This window comes from Pseudopipra pipra, chromosome 6 (assembly GCF_036250125.1).
Source record: "Pseudopipra pipra isolate bDixPip1 chromosome 6, bDixPip1.hap1, whole genome shotgun sequence".
In the NCBI taxonomy this organism is placed as follows: domain Eukaryota; kingdom Metazoa; phylum Chordata; class Aves; order Passeriformes; family Pipridae; genus Pseudopipra; species Pseudopipra pipra.
In genome coordinates, this window is record NC_087554.1 from 27,769,267 (window position 1) to 27,797,186 (window position 27,920).

Here is a 27,920-nt window from a genome sequence, read left to right on the forward strand (position 1 = left end):
AAAGCTTGTCCCTTCTGGACACTTACACGCACAGGGCAGGCATGCAGGCATGCTATAGATACTACAAGTCAGACACAGGACTTAGCCAACAGATCATCTTGTCCCACATCAAGGAATAAATCCCAATTTCTTATGACAAACTACTATCCATTAAGAGGATGGAAAGCCACATGGAATTTTCTGGCTTGCAAATTTGACTAGAAGACTTTCAACAGATTGAAAAGACGGTTTACATAGCAACTTCCTCTCTTCTGAAATTTCCTTCCAGTTTGCAAGATCCTGCTTTCTTACAACATTTGCTTTATGCCTGATTCCCATGCCGTCCGCCATAAATGCAGCGGTGGCTCAGCAAACGGCTGCTGGGTCAGTTCCCAGCCCTACTATCAGCACTACAACTGAAGGGGCAGGTGGGGGCACAGGGGGGATTTATTCTGCCATTATAAGTCGCAACCAGCCCATTATCAGCGTAAAGGAGAAGACCTACGAAGAGCTTCACAAGAAGTGCCTGGAGAAGAACATTCTCTATGAAGATCCTGATTTCCCACCAAATGAGTCCTCCCTCTTCTATAGCCAGAAAAGCCCTGTCAAGTTCGAATGGAAAAGACCACATGTAAGTAACATGTTTGCTGAGTGCCTTTTTCTATACATTGCAGTAACCACCCTGAGCTTACATTTTTGCAAGCTCAAAAATGTGTGTTGGGGAAGGCAGGCAGAATAAACTGGAGATATATTTCCTTAGAGCTCTCCTGGAAGATAACCAGCTAGGGCTGTGAAAGCTCAGAGAATGTGAATATAATGACTAAAATACAATAAACCAGAATGAAACAACAACAAAAAAAAGAGATGGAATGAAATAGGTAGAAAGAGACATAGGGAATTTAATTTTCTTGCATGGTTTGCCTGGGATTTTCTCATGTGGCTTCCAAAGAAACACTCTCCTCATTCTGCAAGAAGCTACTGGGTTTACTGAGGCTTATTTTTTTTAATACTACCTTGTTTCACTTACAACTTTATTTTAGCATTCTGCTGTTTTCCTAATGTGTGAAAGGACAAGTTATGATCTAAACCATGCTTTTATTTAGTTGTTCCCAGCATTGCTTATCCAACTTGTATTGTTGGTTAGCATTTTACCCACTTAACATGAATGTGGGTGTTCTAATCACTATGAAGACTCACTTTTGGCTACTAGTTCCATTCATTTTTCCTATCCTGTGGGTATTCCCCAGGCAGCCTTCCTTTTCTTTTTCATCTTTTTTTTTTTTTGCCTGTCTCTCTCACAGACAGAGGACTAATTCTTCAATTCCCAGTTGATTCCTTGTCCTACCACAGGAGGAGTTATACTCTCTTCCTGTCATATCTGCTGGGCAGCTGCCTCCCTCCAGCCAGGCAGCCCCTGGGACACTGCCTTGGCCCCTGCCAGCTCCTGTCTGATAATGAGGGTCCTGAAGAGCTTCCACAGCTCCCTCTCCCTGGCAGTTTTTGGCCACCTCTTCTGGATTTGCCATTCTTCCCCTACACCCAAATCTGTGCCTCAATGGCAAAGTCAGTGGTAATAGATAAAACTGATTAGAACTGTAACTAAATAGCAAAAGACCAGGAACACTTGTGGGTGGTTGTTAAAGCTGTGGAGGAAGGCTGCATGCTGCCATCACAACAACAACGTGAGCAATATGCAGGGATCAAAATGAGTCCCCCATCTGCTATGCCCTGTGCATGTGTGCCCTGTTATTTTTTTATCATCACAATGGCTGCATCAGCTCCTGGTAATGTGTGTGAATGAGTTAAATGCAGCCACAAGTCACTCATCTTAAAGGGATGTGATTTTCCCTATTTCTAGAGAGGGAAGTGATACAACAGTACAGTGCATGACTGCCACCACCCTAGAGCAGACAGACTGCAAGTATGCATATCAGAAAGCATCAAAACAAAACAAAAAAAAATGCACAGTGTAACTTCAGACTTGTCTAATATTAACTGTGCATGCATAGATCAAGCCTTTGTCATTGGGAAGGTTCAGACGTGGGGGTCTTTATCCCAAAGATATTTCTTTAAGTCACTCATCAGCAAGTAAGCTTGGAAGCTCTGTACTTATTATTCATGAAGAAGAAACAAGCTGGAGACTGTTTAAGACTTAAAACACAACCTAAACATCAAAACCAAAGCTATCGATGTTCTTTTGACACAAGTGTTCGGGCACCTGACATATCTGTGGTGCCAGCTGCAAGTAGAGCAGAGGCAGGAAATCCAGAAAGCTGTAGTCTGCGCCTGTTGAGTACTGTCATGCTGTGAGATTATACCTCCAGTCAGTCCTGACCCTGACAGAGACAGCTGTCCCTGCTGGGGACACACCAGGCCTGATTTGTAGAGATGCCTGTGCCTTCTGTAGCAAGTGTGGTTGTTTTAAAACAAACTCTATAATTCATGTCACTGCTGTACCCAGCAGGTGCCCAAAGAAGAGAGACTCACTTTTCTGTAACGTTTTCTCCTTTTATAATATGTCCCCATCTTGTCATTCATACCACAAACACAAAGTGAGACTGCTCCTGGGCACTAATGCAAAAGACCTGTATCTATTGGTGCTGATCTCTGACTGACCCCAGGCTTTGAAACTGTAGGTTACATAGCACTTGGTAGGAGGACTTGTCTGATAATATGTACACACAAATAGCCACAATAGACGCATTCACAGAACTTCATAAAGTCAAATGAATATAAAGTAGTAATAGCAGGCTAAAGAGTATTTTCCTAGGAGATGAAAGCAATCAGTGAAGCACCACATGTAAAGTCTCAACTGCACAGGCCATGTTTTGTAATAGTCTGTAAAGATATGGACAACTTCTATTCTTACTAAATTGTAATGGCTTTTTTTTTTTTTTTGCAAAGGAAGAAACTAGCTTATAAAGTGGTAATTTCAATAACTTTGAAATTTGGATCAATAGTTGAATAAAAATGAGCTGAGATGCCCACTGAGCCCGATGTAAGCAACTCCCTGCCCCACTCATGGGCTGTGGGGACCTGGGCCCTCTCTGCTTTCCCTGGCAATGTCTATGCTGTGACTTGACCTTTTCCTCGGTGCTTCTGCAATTAGTAGAGTGGAGAGAGCTGTCCAGCATCCCAGCCCCAGAGCTACTCCTTGCTCTCATGCATCTGGCCTTACAGACTGTTCTCTTTGCAGTCAGTGCTACCCAGAGGTCAGGTGTTTCTCTCCCACCTCCCAAAATGATTGGCCTCTGCTGCTGCAAGGACAACAAGTGCACGAGGGCTGGTCTTGTCTGTCACTGACAGAAGGGCAGCTGCCATGCAGAGCAGCTGTAAGCCTTGGCATGAGGGTGGTGAGACGGCCTCTGTAATTCTACACGGCTAGTGACTGCCATGCCACGACATGAATGCACAGAGAAGACCTCCTAATACTCAATCCAGGCAAAAGCCAGGTGACAACCTTGAAAGTTTCCCTGAGTAAAGACTGGAAGATCCATCTCTGCAGTATTTCTGCTCAGAGTATGCCTGAGCATGGTTTAGGTACATAGAGGGGAAATAGAACCGTTCTCACCTGCACCAGGTTATATCCAGCTCAGTGACGGGCTGTGCTCAGTTTTCTTAAGGGCCTCAGCCTCCCACAACTATGCTGCCTGTGGGAATTTCTCACAGCTGAGAGCAGGGAGGAAGTTACCGATCTTTGAGAGCTGAGAAAAAGTCTGTATTATAACATAATGCAGAGTATTGAGAAGGCATGCTGCAGTTCTGTTTGGATCTAATGACACTAGGTGTTGATAGGAAGGCTCTGCCATGACACTGTGCTTTCAAATGCACTGTCATTCTCATTGCTCACAGCTAGGTCACAGCATTAACTGCCACATTCAGTGGCTTCCTAATGGTGATCCTCTCTGCAGCCAAGAAAATCACCAGGAGGAGCTTTCTTTTCATAATGAATACAAATAAAATTAAGTCAACAAACTACTGGATTTTGCTTAGAATGAAAATTAATCAGTCAAATCTGCTGACTGATTCGCTGCACACATGTGAAGCTGTTTGCATTTATTAATCACAAAATGGGGCCTGTGCAGGTAGCACTACAAGCAAAGATGGCATTTAGTGCCACCAAGGCAGAACTTTCAGAGAAGGGTAATCTGACTCAGAAGCTCTAAAACCAGCTTGGTGTCTGACAACATTGAGTTCTACCTTGAATTTTGTAGCACAGCCCTTTAATAGCATGGTCTAGACCACAAGAGATCAAGGAAGAAGAATGAGGCTACAAATTGTCTTAGGCAGGCTTCCTCTATTTGGTAGGATCAGTTCAGGGAATTTACTTAAAGTGCCAGAGTTTATTAACAGCATATTTTGAAGGAATGAATGCCTTTTGCTGCAACAGTACGCCTGGCAGATTTTTTCCTGACACAGAAGAAAATCTAATGAAAATATAACAAAGGTCAAATGTCATTTTTAGTTGCATGCTGCCTTTGCATTTTCCAGTGCTCCCTTCCAACTACCCAGAAAGCAGCATGCACCACTAATTGGTTTTTCCTGAGATTCTTTGTTTTCCTTGCTGTAACTTTGACTCTTTGTAATGAAATTTCAGTCTGAACTGAATCAACCCAGTGCAACACAAAGGTCCTTTGGATAAGACTAAGGCAGTCTGAGGCACTCAGATCAGAGGGGACTCTTAAATGAATCATTGCGTCAATGAAGTGCAGCCTGTTGGGATTCTCTGTGATACCTTGACCTAAATGATGAAGAGCAATCCCTTGCTCAGCCAGGAAGACTGGAAGGACAGACCTGCCACCTGCATCTTAGACACCAGTTTGTCTTGCTTTGCTGACTGAGTACTTCAGCCCTGAAAGACCTTGGAACCTTTCTCTGCAGCTTCAACTATACTCAGCACAACTAGTCCACACAGCTGGACATCAACTAGAGAAATACAATATTAAAATCATACTCACAGTGTACTAAACACATCCGGCCGCCATAAAGAAATGAAACAAAAGCATTTCTATCGTAGCTAAACCAGTCCAAATGACAGATGCCTGATTCCCTCCTTTGCATTCCTTTACCAACCATCCTACAAAACAAATGACCCCAAGATGCAACAAATGTCCCTGAGTAACAATCGTCACCGTACATTTAATATTTGGAAACACATAGGCACCATCTAACTACTTTCAACTAAAACACAGCATACTGTATTTCAGAACAAAAGGAGCAGGATCAAGCCAAAATACAATAGAGTTGGAAAAAATACAAACCAAAACCTGGCATCTCACAGTTGGTTTTCAGCAGAGCACCACAGCAATGTGAGGAAGAATATTTTCAACAAAGCAAGTGGGTGGAGAAAAGCATGAAGGCATCTCAAACAGCTGCCTTGACAGAACTGGAGCCCAGGACAGCTGACCAAGGCCCAAAATAATGGGACAATCCCTACATTCTCTCCCTTGAGGAGAATAAAGTGACGTGGAAGTTGGTCTCTCTATCTGGCTATATGACTAATCCAAATATTTACATCAAAGCTGATTACTGTGAAGGAGAAAAAAAAGTGGGCTTAAGCCAAGGGAAATTACTAAACCTGAAACACGAGTCTGGGAAAAGCCAGGGCGACCCTGATGACACGAGTAAAAAGCTTTAGACTGCAGAAGTAGCATCAGCTGCCTGTGCTGCCACAAAAGCAATTGTCAGTTGTTTCTTCTTTCTCCTTCCCACTCTAGTCCCAATGTCTTTCAGCAGATTCAGTTCTTGGACTATACTTTGTCTTCTTCCCCATTTGCAGCTGCTCAGGGCAGTGGTCCTCAGCTTGCAATATCTTTCTTTCCTTACCCTCATAAGAGATGGGGCCAAAAGTTGTGTCTTTTTATTCTTCCCCATACCAGGTATTTGAATGAGAGATGGGATAAAGCAGGGGCTTTTTTTTCTCTGTAGGACAGGTTTCCCTTGGTTTTCCTATACTCCACAGTTCTTTGTCCTGTATAGGAAAGGGCTTTGTAACCTTGCAATAGTCCCACCTCATTTGCTCATAGTTCCTACACAGTCCTTCCCTCCCTACAGAAATTTCATAATTATTTATGCCTGTACAGCATCTTGTACCCATTCTGTCCTAGTATAAATACTGACAAATCCAATACATTTTGGACAAAAAAAAGACTTACCTGTCCTCAGAGACAGATGATATCTTTGGCCTTTTTTTAATGCAGCATTGTCAGTTAAATACTTCAACATAAGAAAAAGAACAAAATCTCTTAACTAGCAACTAGTTATTTCTGGTAATTACATCTGATCCTGGGAAAATTTTAAGGAGGAGTACCACAGGGGTTCATTCCTGACAAAATGCATTTTTCAACCCTTTTAATGCCCCAGCATATTAGTTACTGCAAATTGGACACCATAAACCTGCAGTCATTTTAAAAGTATTTATTCTAGTCCCCTAATATTTTTTTCAGCTACCCGCTCTCCTGTCTCCTCCAGTGTTTTGGTTTTTTTCATTACTGTGAAGAAAAAATATTTTTCCCTATTCTAATTTTAATGTGTTTGCACCCTGTACAGAGGGAGCCCCCCAGGGTAGTTAATAGACCCTATAGGTACATGAAGAAAACTCTGACTGAAGCCTGGAACATCCAGATTCCAAAACATTTTCATAGTGAAACTCTGCAGATGAAAACTGTGTGAGAGGTTTTGATATCCACAAGCTATCCTACAGGAAAACGTTCTAAAACTGCCTTTATTTCTGTGCTAAAGAGGCATCATAATGCCTGCTTTTCCTGCTCATCCATCTGTTTCTATTTTGCAGGAAATCTGTGAGAATCCACGGTTTATTATTGGTGGAGCCAACAGAACAGATATCTGCCAAGGAGAATTAGGTATGAAATTCTTACATCAGCTCTGTACTTCTAGAAGTCTGCAACATGGTTTAGCTCTCAGTAAATTTTCTTTTTCTTCCACAAAGATATTTGAAATCCCCTGTCTCAGTGTACCACACATCTACAGATTCCTTCTCTCTATAGAAAATCACTGATATCTGCTTAGTAGCAATCTAGGGAAGAACTTTCAGTGAAAGATGCTTTGCAGGGTATTTCGCTTTTCATTAACTAATGTCATGAGTGTGTTTCAAAACACTATTTGGCCTTTCTTTTGGACTTTGAGGAGGGACAAAAACAGTTAAGACAAGAATAAAACATAAAGAGGAGTTATTTGACTGAGAGAAAAATCTAATCAGTTACTGTTGTGTCTTTTCAGATATTTAGTCCTGTCATTTTTGTATAGGAGTTTCTAAAGGCTGTTAGCTAAATGTGCATTGTACTCAAGAACAACCACTATATTGAATACTTTAAGCTCAGATGTTCAAAGATACTTTGTTATATAGAGGCACTACTTAAGTACAAGTGATGCCTCTACAGAAGTCATCCATGCAGTGCTCACCTGCACTGCTTTGTAAAGTCCTTCCCCACTCAGCTTTCTCATGTCTTTCATCGTTTTATAACTCCTCCTGTGATCTTTTTCCTAAGCTAACACACCCGAATGTGTCCTCATCACCTTCCTAGTACTTTTTCTTTTTTAAATTTAATTAAAACTGCCTTTCTTTTTGAGGTGACCAGAACTTCACAGATACCAAGGTGTGGATGCAAATGAACTTACATGCATAATATGTTCTCTTTTTTGTCTTCCATTCCTTCCCTAACTACTCATAGCATTGTTTACTTTTTTGACATCTGCAGAATATTGGATAGTTTAGAAAACTCCTGGTCAAAGTGGACCCCCATCCTTTATAAGGGGAAATAGATAACTTAGAAGAGTTACCATATAGTACTGCTATATGTATAGAGTTGGCTTTCCAAAATATATGCACCTTTTTTATTTCTGTATGTCTTATCACTCTAACCAGATTCATAAATTTCTTTTACAACTCCCTGCAATCAGGTTAAGTTTTCACTATCTCATATAATTATCTCACTCCTCTATTGCACACTACCCAGGCAAGCTTACCCTAGAGCCTCTCTTACAATAGCAGCTAGGTTTTAGTTTAGGGTAGAGTCCCCCTCTGCTGAACACAGAAGTACTATGGGAGAAAACCACTCTACCAGAGCTCCCACAGAGGCAGCCAACTGTACAAGATTCTGAAGGGGGAACTGAAAAGCGTTAAAGGGAACAGTGTTTACAACAGTGCAGACACTTCAAATAGAAGAAAATAGCAGGAAAAAGCCCCCATAGAATGATGACTGGGACAATCATCTTTAGAGCAGAAAATGAGAGTCTGAATCTCAGTGGTAGGGAGCTCTACCCGCAAGAGATTTATCTCTCAGCTGGTCTCTGTCCTAAGCTTGAAAGGAAAAATTAATGCAGGAAGTCAGACAGGCATCCACATGAGACAGGGAAATCTTAACACGGGTAACAGTGCTCATCAGATTTTAGGCTTTTTCTAAATTACAGGGAACATCATCTGTGTAACATGTGTACCCAGCCATGAACAATGCCCATGAGCATTTCTAGAGCGCAAATAGGTAAAGTGCTGCAGAACACATGGAGAATCATGCTCTACTGAGAATTAACAAGTCATTTTGCAGTATCTCAGTTTTTCCCTTTGATTCTAGTCGCTCTGTCCCTTCATTTTGTCTGCTGCTTCTGCTCATTTACAGGTAACTGCTGGTTTCTGGCTGCCATTGCTTGCCTGACACTGAATAAAAAACTACTCTGTAGAGTCATACCTCATGACCAGTCCTTTATACAAAACTATGCTGGCATCTTTCACTTCCAGGTGAGTCCCTCTGCCTAGTGGTAAGCAGATGTATTTACCCAAAACAGAGCTTAGCTCTTCTTGGCACCCTCTTTCCTCTAGCTTCTCCTCTCTTTGGAAGCATGAGCGATAGTAGGGGGAAAAGGGATTGAATTGCCTCACGCCAAATACTTCTATTAGGGCAGTCACAGAAGGGTCAGCCCATACAAGTAATTAGGGAGCATTAACCCACCAAGGAAGCATTTCCAGATTGCTGTGTTCTGTGCATAAGGAATAGGAACAGGTGTCCAGTCTTGCCTCACTGCTCAGATGCAGCACTAGAGCCAGCAAAGACACATGGGTAGTCGGCAAAAGCATCTATTTTTAGGCCTACAAACAGCTGGTCTGTCAAAACAAGTTATCAAAGAACTTCTTATTCAGAAAAGGTTGACTGCTTTCCACATTTCCCTTGATTCTTTTAAGGGACCTCTCACTGTCCTGTACACATTGCCCGGGGGAATTCAGTACAGCTGCCTCCCTCCCATTGGTTTTGGCCACATTACAAAGCAGTTGAGCTCCACGTTTCTCTTCTCTCAGCCTGACTTTTCAGCCAGGCTCCCCCTTCCTGCACCAAGTCAATCCAGAGTGTTTTTCTGTTTGCCTTTATTCAGTTCTGGCGCTATGGAGACTGGGTGGACGTTGTCATCGATGACTGCTTACCCACGTACAACAACCAGCTGGTCTTTACCAAATCCTCCCAGCGCAACGAATTCTGGAGTGCCCTCCTGGAAAAGGCCTATGCAAAGTAAAACAAAATGCGGGACTGTGACGGGCTCCCCCTCAAGGCTCGGGCTGGGGAGGTGGTTAAACCACTGCACACAATATTTACAACAAGCACGTAGAGGGGCTCTGAATGTACCAATGCCTTTTCCCATAGCTTCTCATGCCTCAGAATTGGGGATGGGCTAAAGCATAATTTCTAGGAAGTTTTGCTACTCATTCAAAAATCTACATTTGATTTTCAGCATACCTGTTTTTTAACCTATCTGTGCAGGTGGCATGTTTTAAAACTTTTAACTTGCGAGTTTCCAAGCAGATGGTTTGGGGGTTTTTATATGATGTGTGTTTACATAGCTGTAGTTATACACACACAAGATAGATGTAAATATATAGGGAGGTATCTCTATCTGTGTAAAAGAAAATCTTTTTCTTTTCTCTCAGACTCCACGGGTCATATGAAGCTTTGAAGGGAGGCAACACCACCGAAGCCATGGAGGACTTCACTGGAGGAGTCACTGAGTTCTACGAGATAAAGGATGCCCCTAAAGATATCTATAAAATCATGAAACATGCCATTGACAGAGGATCCCTCATGGCCAGCTCCATTGATGTGAGTCCATATGAATTTTGCAGATAAGCCATAGGAAATGGCAGAGGAGAGGGACCTCTCCATTCATAACCAAATATATGCCACCTTTGGAACTGCTTGGTTTAGGCCACATAGAAAACATCCTTTTCCAGGAGATGGAGTAATCCCCATTAAAGACCATTAGCAAATAGTGAGTGCTAAAAGGGAAATAAACAGAAGCAGAACATGGAAGTGGAGAGAAGGGGTACCAGCAAAACCAGCACCCCTTGCCCCCTCAGTACCCTCACCAAGGGAAATGAGATTAGTATGGGAGTGCTGCAGCTCTGTTAAGACATAAATCCTCATATTAAAGATGCTAAGTGTGCAAATACTTAGGAAATTAACCTTTTATTGCCAATGTGGCCTCAGATTGTCTTGATTTATTATGGTAAATTTAAAAGTTAAAAAATTAATACTTTATGGAATGTGATGTTGCAGTGAAGGTGGGAGAACAAATGCTGCTATTGACCACTCTAGATAACTATGGACATTATGAGAAAGAAGAGAAGTAATCTAGGCTATCTTTTACAACTCATCTTTCTTCTACCCTTTCTCTTCTCTCTCCCTGCCTCATCATACTGCATGATACTTTTCTCCCATTCTCTGTGCCAGGATAACCTGGGCTTTTCCTATGGATCAGCTCCTAGGAGCGACATTGGGGAACTCATTGCTCGCATGGTGAAGAATCTAGAAAATGCACAGATGACTCATTCTACTGCAAACTACCAGGGGACGGATGAGAGGCCAGCCTGGGTTCGTATGTCTCCTAAGCAGTTGACTTCACAGTGCTTTTATTTACAAACTGTTAGAGAAACTTATAACCTATGTTTTTAAAACCTTGTTTGGCCTCACAGAATTGTCCCAACACTAAAGAAATGTGTTTGACATATGTGTTAAAAGATTTCAGTGCTTTCAAACACAATGACTGATATTAAAGGGCTTCATTGATACTGAGGCAAAGGGCTGTTGGCTCATGGCACAGACTTATAATTTCCAGAAAAAGAAAATTATTAGTGGATTTTATCAAGTCCCTCTCTTGCACAGGTGCTAGAGAACGAAAATGTTAAAGTACTAGAATAGAACAAGATCCCTGAGTGTGTGTAGAATGTGAAAGAAAGAACAAGATCCTCGAGTGTGCATGGAATGTGAAAGACACCAAAAGAAAGTTCTGCACAGCTCTCACTCCGGGCACAAAAGCCCTTGGTGAATTTATTTTGAGTGCTCTGCCCACAAATGCAGGAGAATGCTCTAGGGATGCTCCTTTTAGGTTACTGCCGTTAAAGTCCTTATTTAAAATGCCCAACAAGGAAGACGAAAAACATGTTCAGTTTTATATGTGCGATGGAATACAAAGTAACTCCAGCATACCTAAGTATCTTGCAAAATAAAGAGGGGGATGTTAAAACCACTTAAGAAAAATCCCATATCAGGCAACTTAAAAGCTTTCAAGTCTGTAGAGGGACACGATGCCTTCTCCTTCTCTATCATACCTTGCCCTTTAGGGAGCTCCATTTCCATGACAATGAAATTACATCTCTTGCTTGGAGGGGGAGGGGTGGAAATCAAACAAAAATCTTCCACAATTACATCACCTAAAATTTTTGGTTGTGCAAACTTTCTTCTGCATTTACAGCTGAAATAGCTGATTTTTCCTCTTTTCACATTCATATTTAGTTCTTCCTAAAAAACTGAAATGCTGCAATTCTTCAGGAAAGCCCAGTACAACTGTCTTGTTTTGCAAGCATGGCTGTCCAAACCACCCATGTCTGGGGGGAGAACTTCCTCCCCAGTGACTGCCTACTGAAAGAAGATTGCAAAACTCTTTCTATATTTGCCGCCCCAGAAGCTGTTGTGCTGCTGGTTATTACATATTCCCAAACCACCACCAGAAAAAAAATCATGATTATTGATGGAAAAAGGCAGATAAAGCCTGCTCTTTGAGAAGTGATCCAGGACATCAGAAGCTAATGTTCTCAAACAGAAAGAAGAGAAAGGGGTTCTGACAAGTAATGATGGCAACAACATGAGTAGAAATTAAGAAAAAAGGAAATAGAATTGAGGCTATAGGCATAAAAAGTATGAAAATAGGATCAAGGGAAAGCAAAAACCAGGAGCAGAAGTGAAATAATGGAAAATAATTGCAACAGCCAGGAAATATTTGGATGAGATTCTCCCTGTGCAAGCTGAGAATGTATCTGTGTGACCTTACTAATTCTTCCTCTGTTTCCAGCCCTGCCTTTCTCATGCCATCAGATATGTAAAGAAGAGGTGGCAGAGTTACTGGCAGGGCCTTGCAATCATGTCCCAGCAACAGACATAACAGAGGAGGGGATGTTTTGCACATGGTCCACGTGTGTGTAGTAGGGCCTTCCCCTCCAACTGATGCCAGTGATCTCTCCTACAAGTACAGCAACCTGTGTGCATCTGCCATCTTGCTCTCAATTCTTTATCTCCCAGATAACCAGCATTCTGAGATTTGCAAGTAAAAATCTATCAGACACACTAAAAGTTGATTACTAAGACAACAAATGTGTTTACACCTGAGCAACACATTGCTATGCCCTTCCTGAATGTCAGATGGAAAAAAATTCAATCATGAGGATTTTAAAAATTATGGAATAAAATGTCCACTTCCACAGGAAAATAAGTAAAAACATAGTGTCAGTTAGTAGCAATAGTGTATTAAATAGAGTGTTTAAATGCCATTGTGATAAGATAGCCATGTGTAAAGATGAAAGTATTCTAGATTTGCTCTGATGTTTCCAGTTCATATGTAATAACCTTACTGAGCTATACAAGAACATACTATCCTAGAAAAGGCTGAATAGTCCTACTAATAGGAAAATGTAATTACTTTGATTAAGCATACCATGTTCTGAGTGCAAAAAGCAATAGTCTACAGAAAAGGGAAATAAGCCATAAAATGTCCTTTCAAATCAATATTAACTTCTTCCATTTTTAGTTCATGCTTCATTCCTTTCTAACCAACAACATGAATTCTATGGGCACTAAGCTTGACCACCTTGACAGACACAGAGAGGAGAACAAGGCAAAAAGTCCTGTCACCTGAACAGTGTCATCCTCCCTCCAAAAGCCCTGGGTGGCAATATCTGCCTGAGAGCAGCCAACTGAGCTTTGCATGACTCCCACAAGTTTTTATCTTGTGTCTAACAGACCATAGTGCCAATGCAGTATGAAACCCGGATGTCTTGCGGGCTCGTCAAAGGTCATGCCTACTCTGTGACAGCTGTGGAAGAGGTATGTACAGTCCCTTTCCTCCAGCTGTGGGGAGCTGTAATCTGCACTGGCCTAGCACTGTGCATGTCAGCTAAGCTATGAGAGGGGTAAAAAGCAAAACAAATTATGAGAGAAGGAAACAAAATTTATATTCAAAGAAGTGAATGCCTTGTGGAGAAACAAACCTATCTAAGTCTTTGCTTGCTGGGGAAATTGATATTCCACCGCTTGGGCAAAGGTGGTCACAGCCAGCCACCTCCTGATCTTACAGTCTTCCTGCACTCACCCCAAGCAGGTCAGGCTGGGCTATAGCCCTGGAAAGCACCATCACTGGAGAAGCTGGTGTAAGAAATTTGAAAGGCAGAATATTTATTTTGAACCTCTCAGTCTATTCTTGTTGCATTCTTTTTCCAATAGACAGTATTTAAAGGGGAAAAATTACGTCTGGTACGGCTGAGAAACCCCTGGGGACAGGTGGAATGGAACGGGCCTTGGAGTGACAAGTGAGTAAAAAGGAGCTTCATGTGGTTTGAAAAAAAAGTTACAGCTTTATTTGCCCTTATGCAGCTTGTGCATGACCCTAACATTCAATGATGAGGTGTCTGAATTTTTTTTGTTGTCATTTTGACACATGCACTTGGAAGTCAATTTTAGTTGAGTAGTTGAGTGCTTAGCTGAAGCTGAAAAAAAAGGGTACCTAAACAAGGTGTTAAGAGGGGCTTTAAGAAATGGAAATGAAGAGAGAGCCCAGTATAATGACACATTAAATCTGATTTTACTGTCTATCAAGTTCAGTAATGTCCATTTTCAAAACAAGATCTGACAGAAAAATCTTTCAAGTTATGAAAGAACTGAATGAAGCAAGGTGTCAGTGTGTTTTACTAAAGGAATTTCAATAGCTACCTCAGTAATGATAGTCTGGAAACACCTTTTCCTACAAGCTATACAAGCTAAATAAAATTAACGCAGTTCAGCAGATATTTGAGAACTGTTAAGGGGAAGTCTGAAGAGAAGGCAGAGAGAAATAGGACAATTGTTCTTTTTATTAGGGCATGTGAAGAGGAGGGTTGCATTGAGAACAAATGATTGCAAAGCTCACAAATTAAAAGTCTATATGGATGTAGCAAGGTGACTCTTGCCTTTCCCCTCTATTATGTTTACAGTAAAGTGTAGAAATTTTAATGAAAGCTGTATTGCAAATCACAACTTAACTTGTTTACTCCTTTGAAGGTCAGAGGAGTGGAACTCTGTTAATGAAGCAGAGAAGATCCGCCTGCAGCACAAGGTCATGGAGGATGGGGAGTTCTGGTGAGAATATCAGTCAAAAACCTATGCTTCTCTAGGAGAAATGAATCACATTGCAGTACTACAAATCTGCTAAAACCATTGCAGTGATCCCCTTCATATTTCCAATAAGCCCTGCTCTGTGCTTCCCTCATTTTCTCACCGGAGATTATTCAATGCAACCAACACAGTGTAATTATGCTACACTTCCACAAACCCTCCATCACCCTTCCCACATATCATCCTCTCAGCTCAGTTTCCCTGAGTTTGGAGCTATACCTGTGTTAACTGACCTACCAGCAGACCAAAAGCATTTGGAAAACATGGCACTCCCACTGCAAACTTGTTTGAATACTGACAGCACTGTTGGTCACCTTCCTCCAGGTGGGTCTTTCGGACAACTGCCCACCATGTAAATCCATTTGGGTTCAATTTCCCCTCAATTCCTACAGGATGCCATTTCAAGATTTCATGAGGCACTTCACAAAGCTTGAGATCTGTAACCTCACACCAGACACCCTGGAAGTGGATAAATTCCAAACCTGGACTGTATCCGTCAATGAAGGGCGCTGGGTGAGAGGCTGCTCAGCTGGAGGTTGCCGCAATTATCCAGGTGAGAAAAGGGTTTTGAGAGATACGGCCTCTTTGATGAGGACTACGTTAGATCCTAAAGGCTAAGTCATATCACAGCCTGATCAGTGCTCAGCCACAGGAAAAGCCTTGCTTCCTCAGTGGACAAGGCATGCAACTGTTAGCTGGAAATCTTCAGTCACTATGTTGCAACAGAACATCCTAAGAGCCCAAAAGGCATCCCTGACGAAGATAAATTATTGTTCTAACACTTCACAGTGCCCCAAGTAAAAGAGATAAATTTCACTCTAACAGATTTCACTTGGGAAATCCACTGTAGTGGATTAGTGATAATTTTAGGGGCTTTGGAAGTTTATCAGATGACAGTTCTTCATATATCCTCCTTTGTTTTGCAGTTTTGTTAGAATTAAGTAAAAGCCATAACATGTAAAAAAACCCATCCATGTTTTAGCCCATTTTTAACCTTTCCCTCAGGAGCCAGAGGCAGGAAACTTAAAAGTTCTATTTGATTGTGAGTATCATTAGAAAACTGAAGCTTTACTTATTTTCTTTGGGTTGTTGGTGGGATTTCACAGATACATTTTGGACCAATCCCCAGTATCGCTTGAAGCTCCTGGAGGAAGATGATGATCCTGAGGATGAAGAGGTTATCTGCAGCTTCCTTGTCGCACTGATGCAGAAAAACAGGAGGAAAGAGCGCAAGCTGGGAGCCACCCTCTATACCATTGGCTTTGCCATCTATGAGGTACCAGCTCTGTTGGTTGCACTGTGGTCACAAATTCTGACAGTATGCATTTACCAACAGAGTCACTGAATCATTCGGGCTGATTACAAGAATTGCAATTTTTGCTTTGCAAGGAAGTCAGGGAAAACCTGGAAGTAAGGAAGGAAATTCAAATCTTTGTAACTGTTTGTACCATAGTAACCTCAGGGTTTACCCCATCTATTAAGTAACACACTTTATAGGCTCTTACAGTGACCTAATGCCAGATTTTAACATATCCTTTCCCATATATTCTTCAATCTTCCTTTTGTCCTTTCTGAAACTAAACATTTTTTTGGCAGAAGAGTGTAAAAAAGGAAACAGATATCCAAGATGCATACATAGCAATTAACCTGTCCCTACTGTTGACCTGACAAAAAAGTCGGTTTGTCCCTTGCACAAACATATTTAGTTCAGATCTTAACTGATCTCATGTAGACCCCAAGAAACCTAAAATGGAAGTGGGAAATTTCTTATCTAACTAGGGGCATTTTGATTACTGTCTATGTCCCCAGAAATCTATGTGAATGCCCTTCTGTATGATCTATAAACAAGAGTACTCACCCAGCAGCTCTGACTGTTTCTTTTCTTTGTTTCTCCCTAAGGTACCCAAAGAGGTATGTGCAGAACGGAGACAGATTGACACCTTGGTGTATATTCACAGCTAGTGTTACTGTAGTGCCTGTCTGTAAGTCAGCAGAAGACTGCCCAGTCAAGTCCGTTTTCAGGGATATAACAGCAGTGAAACTGCTAACCTTTCTGCTTTGAGTGTTTATCAGTAACATTTTGTGAGTAATTTTTAGTTCTTTCTCACTTGCACCCCATTTTCACTTGCACCTCTTCCTCAGTCCTTCTTTTCTACTCTGTAGAGACCTGGCCATTGCTTGCACAGTCAGTCAGTGAGCCTGGGCTGCAGGAAGCAGTGCCAGCGAGCACTTTGCCTCTGCACTTCATGCAGAACCACCCTAAACCATTTCCATTTCCTCTTAAAAATAAAGCCAATATCCTATATTTTGCAGTCACAATGTTTTCTCTATAGTTGTAGAATTTCTTTAGAAAAGTAATGGTATTTTCAGCCATTGAAGAAAGCTTATTAAAAGTACACAGACTACATTTTTTATGAGCCTGACAGTAGCTGAATAATTGGCATTACAAGTTTTGCTAACAAGCTCAACTGAAGGCTCTGTTACCTGGAAATGACAGTCTGAATGTTTTCTTTACTGACTATCTTACAGATGATTATATCTGCAGAAAATATCCTGCAAGTGTTCTTAGCCCACAATTCTCAAACTTAATTTTCATATTTGAACCAATGCCATGTTTGATTGTCATGTTCATTTAGCAGATACAGAATTCATGTTTTGTCCAGACAAGGACATGCTTCCAGTAGAAAGCACCTTCACTTCACCACTCTGCATATAAAAGTTTGCATACACCATTCCTTGCCATACCACCCTCCAAGGAAAGTAGCTGAACTTTAGTTACACACAACTCAGCATCCAACAAAACAGTCAAATAAAAATGCCTACACAGCAGAAGTCAGCCACACACTCTGCAGGTGGGCCGTGGAGCAGCCCTCAGAAGCCAACTTGACTCAGTCAGTAGCAACTTTTAGGTGATAGACTTGGTATCTGCCTCCAGGTGTCACCACTCATCAGCTCCCTGCTTGCTAAGCTGCTGCTTCCTTTGTTTCCTGTCACAGCCATGTACTGCCCACATGGCAAGCCATCTGGGGAATGGGCAAGGCTTCCTTGAAGACAAATTGACTCATTTGTTCTGCAGATGCATGGTACTAAGCACCACCTGCAGAAGGACTTTTTCCTCTACAATGCCTCCAAAGCAAGGAGTAAGACATACATAAATATGCGAGAAATCTCTGAGCGCTTCCGGTTACCTCCCAGTGAGTACGTCATCATCCCATCTACATACGAACCCCACCAGGAGGGAGAATTCATCCTGAGGGTCTTCTCAGAGAAAAGAAGTCTTTCAGAGTAAGTTGCAGATCCATTTATCTGGTCATGTAGGCGGAGGTCAGCTCGCTAGTTTGCTAAAGTCATGTTACCAGTTTGCTGCACCCTGCTTTTTATATTCTTAACCTCATTAGAAACTCCAAACTGCAAACTCATTTCCCCAAGCTTCCCCTATAGTCTAACAAGAACCTGCTTTGAATTGTCTTTGGAGAAGCTTATTACTTGCAGGATGTCCTTTGTAAACAAACCATTAGCCATTTACTAAGACCAAAAAACTTCTGTTTTACTTCCAGTTCACTGTAATCAAGGCTCTTTACAGGAGTAAATCAGGCAGCAGCCCTCCTGGAAATGGTACTTGGGATGTTCAGCTTAAACTGGGAAAAAGCTACACCTAGAGCCTGGAGCTGTAATGCTTGAAGCCAGCCCACACCACTGGCTGTTCAGAAAGTTCAAGTGGTTGCTTACAAACCACCTACAAAAACCAGCAACATTGGGAACAGTCACTTTCCTGATTTATTTACTTTCTGCTCTCTACTAGGGAGGTTGAAAACATGATTGAGGCGGAGCGTCCATTGGTAAGTATTGTCCTGGTCCTCTTTTGTGTATGAATAGGGGTAGGGAAAGGAGGAGCATCACATCTAGGGAAACCTACAGCAGGAAACCATTTGCAGCCACATGACAGCTCCTTTATCACAAATTCCCATGTTTTTTCACATCAAGATACTTTTATTGACACTTGCTTTGTTTATACTATTTTCTGATTTGGTCAGACCAAAATTTAATTGCCGCTTCAGATATCACTGATCTATGGGCACAGAAATTCAATCTCCACTGCACTGACAGGTTCAAGGTAGAGTAGAGATTTTATTCAAGTGGACAAAGCCCCAGATGAGATGGGACATGGTTTTGCTATGGTTTTTGCAATGTCTGTCCTTCAGTATGCCATTCCTTGGTGAGTGCCTGTTCCCTCATTTGAAAGCTGTGTGAACATAGGAAATGGTAAAATTTGTATGAATATAGGAATGAGAAAGATTAATATGAGAAAGGGAAAGATAAAAAAAATACAACTTTGCCATCAGCTCTGCATAATCTGATCAAACCCTTTTTAATTTTGTCTCTTTTCATACAGAAGAAAAAGGGCAAGGTAAGTACTTGTACAATGTGCTAAGTGCCAGCAAGGCAAAGAGCACACTCAGTGCATGCAGCAGGAGCAGAGTTCCTTGGTATCATCATTTCTCTGCATCTGGAACCTGATCTAGTTAATGAAGGGCACTGGATATGAGGCCATTTGCATGCAGCAAAGATTTTGTCTTCCTACATCGGATTCTAATGAAATAGCATTAGCATCATATATCCCTCTCATTCAAAGAGGTGGTAAAAGGGTAACAGAAACTTTTCAGCTTTATCAGCCTGATCCTCTGGGTTGCTCGAACTGCCCTTCCTTCCTTCCCCTTCACAGGCACTCTGAAACCCCTTGCTAGTGAAAAGCACCCGTTCTTCAGACATGTGCCCTCACATTTGCTTTCTATTGCCTAATGCAGCTACTCCCTTTTCCTGAAGTTTCTGCTCACCAAAGCCCAGGATTCTATTTTTGATTCTACACAACACATTTAGGACCCTGAAAATGTAATCAGACATTTTAATCTCGACAGGTTGATTGTAATTAACACTCTAGAGTACTCTACATTCACATCTTTTAGCAGTTTTCCTTGTTTTAAGTGCACTAAACCAGGACAAATATACGTGGCTGCTTACAGCTGAGTGCTTCAAGAATCAATACGTGCAAGAGAAAAAACATGCTTCAGGTAACTAACAAGCTCCTACACAAATACTCCTTTTCTGTGTAAGATTCACATTGTGTTTGTTTTCAGTATTACTGTCCTTCAAAGAGATGGGCAAGCTCATCAGTTTAACTGATGAGAATCTGGGAAGCTTATTTTGCTTAAAAACAGAAAAAAAACCCGAAACCCGCATCAACCGAAAAACAAACACACAAACAAAACCCACAAAACCCAAATACATTCAAACGGTTACTGGCTTTCTGAAAAGAAAAGCTAGAAGCCAGAAATTGCACTATTTGGCAAAAAGACTTTTGCAGCTATTTTTAGCACAAGGAGAGCAGTAACTTCAGAGATTCCTCCACCTTTTTTTCTTTCTTTCTTTCTTTTCTTTCATTCTGAGACCTGGCTTCTCTGACCATGCTCTCAGGAGTGGGCGCTGTTGCTGCATGCACTTTACTACAGAATGGTTGTCACCAAATATTTTCCCTTCCACTACTTCTTGTGTAATTTCTATTTCTCTTTTGCTTCCTTTCTTCTTCTAGCCTATCATCTTTGTTTCTGACAGAGCGAACAGCAATAAAGAGCTGACAGCAGATGAAGATGCTGGCAAAGATGGTGAAAAAAACCAAACAGATAAGAAAAAGGTTTCTGCAGCATAAAGCAAAGGGGGAAATAGGGCTTAGATTCACTAAGATGATGCCCCGTGTGAGGGCAAATGAGCCATCCAGGCCCTTTCTCTTCCCCACAGGGCTAAGGATGTATCTCTGCTTGTCTTTTTTCAGCGTTCTTCAGCAAAAGGTCATGAGGAGAGTGAAGAGCAAATACAGTTCAGGAATATTTTCCGACAGATTGCAGGGGATGTGAGTATGTAATTGATCCCTGTCTGCCATCAAAGCAGCCTAGCCACAACAGCACGTAAATCAATTGTTTCATGGATTCAAAACACTGAAAAGTTGCTTTGAATTTCCTTCCACAAAATTTTCTTCGAGATTTGAGGATAAGTAAAATCAAATTAAAAAGCCCTTAAGCATACAGCTATCCTCAGATGCAGGTATAAGCTATTCCCATTGTATGAGGGAGCCTCATTTAAATTCAGCCTTTTTCTTCTATCCCTACTACAAGGTGCTATTTTGCACAGCAAGTATAAACAAGTTAGAAATGCAATGCCCTCCAGTATATGCTTAACAAGGAAAGTTAAAGGTAAAAACAGATGAAAGAACTGCATAAAACAATAGGCTGCAAATGGGATACAAAGATTTTCAGATTTTGCTATTTGTCTTATACACTGAAATTACTGGTCATTCTTCTAGTTGTAGTTTAATAAGCATTATATGGTAACTTCAGACCTACCTTATACTGCACCCTCAAGAAAGATTCGGACTAATGTTTATATGAACTAGAACGCTCTCTAGTTTGAGACATGTATGTGCCATACTGAAAAGTGACCAAAGACTTTATACTTAAAGTCTTATCCATAAAATTATCTGATAAGTAAAGAATATTGTAATCAATTATATTCTCACCACATTTTCATCAGGACATGGAGATCAATGCTGAAGAACTTAGGAACGTTCTCAATAACGTCGTAAAAAAACGTGAGTTTGAGCATATTTTTTACTAACCCTCAACAAAAAAAAATCTGTGATATAGCATAACCCCCCACCTCTGAGTTTCACTCTAAAAATTATTTATGTTTTCAAACTCAGAAATCTCCTAGTTACATTTCCATGGACATTGCATCCAAGACTTTAGCAAGCTGAACTTATCACAGAGGTGATCTCTACAGATGATCTAGTACTGATAATTCAGAAATGAGCAAATGTTCATTGGAAGTATCACACAGAACAATACAGCATTTCTAGCAGTCTGCAAATTCCCTTTAAAAAAATTTCTAATAGAGAGACAGATCTTTCTCCCTGCTTAGCAAACTTTAGCTTACAGACCCTGAACTTGCTTAGTAACCTGGAAGTGAGTTTAGAGTTTTCCAGAGATTTTTACTCTATATAATAAGTCAAGAAATATATCTCTATTTCACAGGCAGTAACATTACTTAGAGTCTTTTCACAGTTCTCTACACTCAATTCTTACTGGATGAAGGAAGTAGGTTTGGCTTTTGCTTTGATTAGAGTTGCATCTGAGAGGAAAAATCACTTGCTGATTTGCATTCTCTGTATTCATCTGGGATCGTTTATTTCAGATAAGGACCTAAGGTCAGAAGGATTTGAATTGGAATCCTGCCGCAGCATGATTGCTTTAATGGATGTATCCTTTTCTGGTGAAAAAGGAGTGCTTGAAACTAGACTAGTCCACTATTTCTCACCAACGGACACACACACATACAACTTAGTAAGCCAGGGAAGCAAAACAGCACATTGTAGACTCTAGTCAGATAACACAGCATTCTTAGTTTGGTTACATTTTAATTCCAGTCATCTCAACATTAATGTAGTTGGCAGAGAAATATATCCCAAAACAGAAAACTACAGAATAAATCAGTCGCTATGATACTTTTCCTTAGGTATCAGGGACTGGCCAGCTTATGTACTAAAGCATGATTTATTTTTTTTTAAACAAACCCAACATAACTATAGTTCTTGCCAACAAACTTACTATATTTCTCTCCTTGAGTTTATAATGTACTTCATATTCTACTGTATGCTCAGCATGCATTGCCTACAGAAATTGTCTTGGAACGAGCGTAATAAAACACACTACAACATGCCACATGGGGTTACCTCTGCTACAACATCAATCTGTTTCCCAGTTTCACATAACACATGATTTTGAGAGGACATAGGTGCATTCAAACATAACCAGAACAAAATTGTAACTGCAAGCCAGAGCCATAATGATTTGAGCCTAAACACATTTTTGTAAATAGCTTTAGTCAACATTTTGCTTAGTCCTCAATAAATTTGAAAGCAAGGCAAAAAGAGCTTCACTTCAGGGTAAAGATCAGTTGTCTTAAAAAATATTGGGTGAGCTTCATATTTGGAGGCATTTCAGAAAAGCCCACTAAAACATCCTACTCATGCACTTTTATAACAGCTTCAGGAGCAAGGCTGTCTCCTGTGCCAGAAGTTTGCTTCTACACAAAGTACAAGCAGTACTTCACACTCCTGAAACAATATGCCATACACAATAACAAAAATGTTTAAAAATATTTTACTGCACAGCTCAGCCAGCTCTTAATGCTGAGGAGATACTAAACTCAGTTTCACATTCATCCCTTCACCTGTAATTGCAGACTTAATTAATTTTATCTTAAAAACGTTATGGTTTTTTTACCTGAATATTTGCATCACAGACAGATGGCTCAGGGAAGATAAACTTTGATGAGTTTCGACATCTCTGGGACAAGATTAAAAGCTGGCAGGTATTGCTGGTATTCACATCACTCTTCTTCACAGCTTCTGCAGTGTAAAAGTCGTGTAGGAAAACCAGAACTTTGTACATACACTACAGCAAAAAGAAAGGCTAAAAAAATATTGGGAATTAGCTTCTAAAATGAAAAGTAATGTCTCTCTTCATCCTACTTCACAGCCTAAGCAAATAGCCTGAATTTCTGAAGCTCCTGCACTTGAGGAGAGACTTTCCTCATAGGAATAGCACAGAGGCTTACCAACTGAAGAAGGAGAATGATGGGAACTAGAATCAGGCCTCAAAAATAGCTTAATTAGGACAATCAAGAGAAAGGATTAACAGCATAAACTCAAGTCAAACAAGGAGAGTCTCCAGGGGAGGGCTTTTTGCTTCCCAAAAATTGGATCTAAATTATTTTACTTTGTGACTGAGAGGAGCTCTGTGCTAATCCAGACTGCCCAGTAGCAGGAATATAAGGCATATGGCAAAGCCTCCAAGTTCCTGAGGCACACATCCTATATCCACTCACTGGCTACATGCAAGAGAAGTTTTTATTACTACCATGTATTTATTTTTTTCTTTTTCCAGAAAATTTTCAAGCATTATGACACAGATCATTCAGGAACCATTAACAGCTATGAGATGCGCAATGCAGTCAATGATGCAGGTATTTCTCCATGCACAGTGTCCAAAACCTTATTTTGTTTGATGTATCACAGGGTGAGATCAGAAACACAGTACTGCCTTGCAAAGACAGACTCTAGAGAAATTATAAAATTTTTTTTTGCACCAGCAGAGCTTTTCAAATATCCAAATGGCAAGCCTTGTATGTCTTGACAGCCAAATAGGTCTCTTCAGCTTCTCTTTAAATTTCCCATGAGTGATGCTCTGCTTCTTTAAGGATCTCCTACTCGGGGTCCTGCTGTTCAGGGAGACAAGGGAGTGCTGAAGATGCTCTTATTTAAGCTGTCGATTCTTTATATTTGTGTAAGAAACAAACAGAGAACAGTGGAAAACCTTCAACCCAACTGTACAGGCAGTACAGTACAGTACAGTACAGAAACCCAGATGGAGGAGATCGGTGCCCAAGTTTGCATCAGAGGCAATCAGATGAATGTTTCTTGAGTCATGTTAATGTTTCTTAGGTACTGAGCCACTGTGGGTTCAGGCTCTTCTACCTGTGCAATGAGAAGAAAGTATTTTTGCAAAACTTGCAGGTAGTGAAATTCATCCTGTAAAGAGAGACTTGACTTTTCTTGCTTGTCTTAGACACACTGGTGTGCTTCTTCCCCTGGAGAGCTCACCTCCTTCTGCAAATGTCTTTACTAGCTCTCTAAGGCAGCAAGATGATCTCTTTAATCCGAAAATCTGTAGTATCATTATAAACCTAGATGGGATGATGTCAGTGACACTTTGTCTTCAGTAGAATTTGGCACATCAAGGAAGAGAAACAGATGGCTACCTTGTACTTTACAAAACATCAGTGATTGATCCTGTGCTAAAGACAAAACTATATCTGGATTTGGATTCCTGCAGTAGAAATATGGGTAATTTTTATTTTCCAGGTTTCCGTTCTCACCAGGAAAATTGTCAATGTAAAAAGAAAATATTTAAATACCTCACACCCTGACTTTAGAACTAAGATGACACTTTACAGTAACCATTTCGGATCTTACAGCACATAGGCCATGCATGACCTTGCATTTAGCCAACAAACAGCTGTACCCAAATTGTGACAGACCCTTCTGAGGCATGGTCGCATGCTGCAGCATTCAGTGCCACAATTCAGTCACACCACACCAAGGGGTTGCCTCCTTGTCTATTTTTTTACCATTGTGTAATTGTGTTTTCATAGAAACTTCCTCCTGTGCTTCTGTCGCCCAGTTTTTGTTGATTTGTTCTCACCAGGCCCAGCTGAGCAGCACACCCTTTGGTGTCTGCTGCTCTCCTTTTCATACTTACAGCCTGAGGTAACTCACATGCTACTGGCCCTCCCAAATCATAATTTCAAAATGTTACTCTTGTTTTAAGAAAGCAGCTGGACACAGTGAAGCTCCTTTTAGCTTTACTTCATTTTGTTCAGCAGCTGCAGCAGGACCATCCAGCCTGAGCCTCAGCTGGGCCTGGGAAGCACCTATGGCCAAACCACTCCTGGACCAGCGCTTCCCCCAGCCATGGCCCAGCTGTGCCCTGTTTTTGCTCCTCTGCAGGGTTTCGGCTGAACAACCAGCTCTACGACATCATCACCATGCGCTACGCAGACAAGAACATGAACATTGACTTTGACAGCTTCATCTGCTGCTTCGTGCGCCTGGACGCCATGTTCAGTGAGTGGCTGCCCCTGTTCTACTGCACCACCTCCCCTCTTCCCCCCAGACACAGTCACAGAATCATGGGTTCATACAGTGGTTTGGGTTGAAAAGGACCTTAAAGACGATCTTGTCCCAACATCCCTGCTGTGGGCAGGGACACCTTGCACTAGACCAGGCTGCTCAGGGCTCCATCATACTCTCAGCAAAGCTCTTCAAAGCACTACTGCCTGTGCAGGGTATTATTAAAGATATGTGCTTAGGGAAACGAAAATATTACAGCTGTCTCATACAAGCATAAAAGAAACACTGCGTTTCTCCTTTAATGAGCTAAGGAAAAACACAGCAGGAACACTTGCTGACCATGTAAGTAAATACCTGCGCAAGTTCGCATATCACAACAGGAGCACCATTTAGTTTGCTATCTGGGAATCATCTTTGCACGCACAGTCATTTAATTTACTCCATATATTTTTGTTTCATTGTTTTAGGGGCATTCCACGCCTTTGATAAAGATGGAGACGGCATCATTAAGCTCAATGTTCTGGAGGTAAACTGCTTTATGCCAGTATTTTTAACACTATGTCACAATACTGAATTTTAATTTTATTATTCATTGTATACGCTCTCAAGAGAGTTTGTCTGAATGGTCATCCAATTGACAAGAGGCTGCAAAACCTCCTAAAAATTTTGCTACCAATTTTACACAGAAAACATCCATGATCTGCCAGCAACAGCTGCCATGCAAGACCCCAGTTGGTGCTGAAAGTTACAGCTGCAGATCCTTCATATCACCTTTAAAGCCCTTCAAAAAACTTTTGAGATTTTTTTTATGAGGCAATTTACATCAAATGCAGTGATATGGCATTAAATGATAATGGAGTTTAACATAGCTCTTTACCTTTCAAAAATCTCATTAAGAGGAATTAGAAAGTTTCAGAATAAAAGCATGTTCTCTGCTACAGAGACCATTAAAAAACCCTTCACTTTTTGCAAAAGGAGAAATACGAGCAAGAGACTCAAGAAAAAATTCTCCACTGCCACTAAGTGACAGCAAGTGGCCGCCTTCCAGCTAGAAGAGGGTGGTGTCTCAATACAATTTTTTGGAGGATACCAACAAGTCTTCCATCCTTTAACTCTTCTTTCAGTGGCTGCAGCTCACGATGTATGCGTAACACTGGAGCCAGTGGCCACCTTCTCAAGAACACGATCAACACTTTTGAGTAATGAGCACCATTCATCCCGAGGGCAAACAAGAACACTTCCTAATTATGTGATTCACTTGCCAAGATAAACAGCGCATGGGAACAAGCCCCTGGAAAAAGAGACAACCATACTCTCGCAGGCACAACAGTGTGCATATTCTGTAACTACTTTTATAGCATCCTGACATTTTTCTTTTGGGCAACATGGATTAATTTATTGATGACTTAATTAAGCTTTCTCTGCATGGTAAAGACATGGAACATACATTGTTATTCTGCTTGTGCTGACAACTAGAAAGGTTTTCCCTCAAGTCAGGTGAAACTGGAGCAGTGGAAGTCAGAGGTGTTTACTGCCACCTTGTAATTAGTAATTCATTGTGCCCTGCTTTTGGTATTATCCTTTCAGACTCTTTGTAACATTTACTGAATATTTCACATGAGACTGTGCTAATTACATTAGTATTATGCATCCCAATCACATTGTTATAGATTAGGCTGTGCCAGCTGGATCTCTGCTATGCTAAAAATGTGACAGTAAGACATGACAGACTGCAATACCAAAGTACAGCTCAATCTAGTGCCTCAGCAAAACTATCAGAACTGAGAAATTTGCTCTCATTTTTATTACCCTCATGAGATATTAATTACACATTTGGACATTCTAAGTGTTTTTCATTGTAACTACATTCTTCATAATCTTGAGAAACTTGTTTACCGTTCGAGGTAGAAAACCTCTTATATATACAAATTTATTTATCTACACACACAGACACATGTTTCCCCCACCCCCCAGGGTCCTATTTCCCAACAGTACTCTGTATTTCTTTATTGCAAGAGGTGATTTGTTGCAGAATCAGACACAATGTCAGCATGACCACTTCAAAAATATTATTACAATGTGCAAGTGAAATTACTTTAATTGAACTAAAAATAAAAACAACTGGATTTTGGCCTAAGCTTTTTTGATTTTATTTTGAAAGAACAGATGAAGATGAAACATTGAACACTCTTCTATCATTCTCCTGAATATACAGCAGCTTTTTGAGTTTTATGGCAAGCGTGAAATCAGCATAATATCTTAAACACTTGCCAGTTTACTCCTTGAAAGCATTGGAAAAAAAAAAAAAAGCAAGCATTTGAGAAGTTGAGAGGTTCCCTTGTTATCAGCTTAAAGGATGACAGGCTTTCAGAAGTGGCCAACCCTTTTTCTATATAAAAAATGGAAGAAAAACCAAAACATGCAAAAGGGACCACGTTTTGTCAGAAGAACCTTCTACTTAGTTCTCTAGTGGTGAAAAGTAGCAAAGCAATCGACTA

At 40.9% G+C, this 27,920-nt stretch overlaps 1 protein-coding gene across 2 annotated transcripts; it reads left to right on the forward strand.

The window, feature by feature from the left end:
* Positions 1–27,559, forward strand: CAPN3 (calpain 3). 2 transcript variants are annotated; one of them, XM_064658140.1, is made up of 24 exons: positions 1–610; positions 6,773–6,842; positions 8,616–8,734; positions 9,364–9,497; positions 9,914–10,082; positions 10,713–10,853; positions 13,275–13,358; positions 13,755–13,840; positions 14,568–14,645; positions 15,074–15,234; positions 15,788–15,957; positions 16,581–16,592; positions 17,758–17,966; positions 18,484–18,520; positions 19,075–19,089; positions 20,269–20,370; positions 20,509–20,586; positions 21,264–21,321; positions 21,924–21,988; positions 23,034–23,102; positions 23,678–23,756; positions 25,300–25,416; positions 25,890–25,948; positions 26,547–27,559. In XM_064658140.1, exons 1-24 carry the CDS (start codon positions 317–319, stop codon positions 26,571–26,573), a joined length of 2,433 nt encoding a protein of 810 aa, XP_064514210.1. In that variant the 5' UTR covers positions 1–316; the 3' UTR covers positions 26,574–27,559. The 2 variants fall into 2 exon arrangements, with proteins under 2 accessions (XP_064514210.1, XP_064514209.1); XM_064658139.1 differs by lacking the exon at positions 19,075–19,089 and having other exon boundaries at positions 18,484–18,535.
* The last annotated feature ends 361 nt before the right edge of the window (positions 27,560–27,920 follow it).

Bases quoted from the DNA above. Each gene is read 5' to 3' on its own strand.
- CAPN3 (XM_064658139.1), top strand. From the start codon at position 317: ATGCCGTCCGCCATAAATGCAGCGGTGGCTCAGCAAACGGCTGCTGGG. The intron at 15,235-15,787 runs GTGAGAAAAGGG...GGGATTTCACAG, and splicing joins AGGTTGCCGCAATTATCCAG to ATACATTTTGGACCAATCCC. The intron at 17,967-18,483 runs GTAAGTTGCAGA...GCTCTCTACTAG, and splicing joins GAGAAAAGAAGTCTTTCAGA to GGAGGTTGAAAACATGATTG.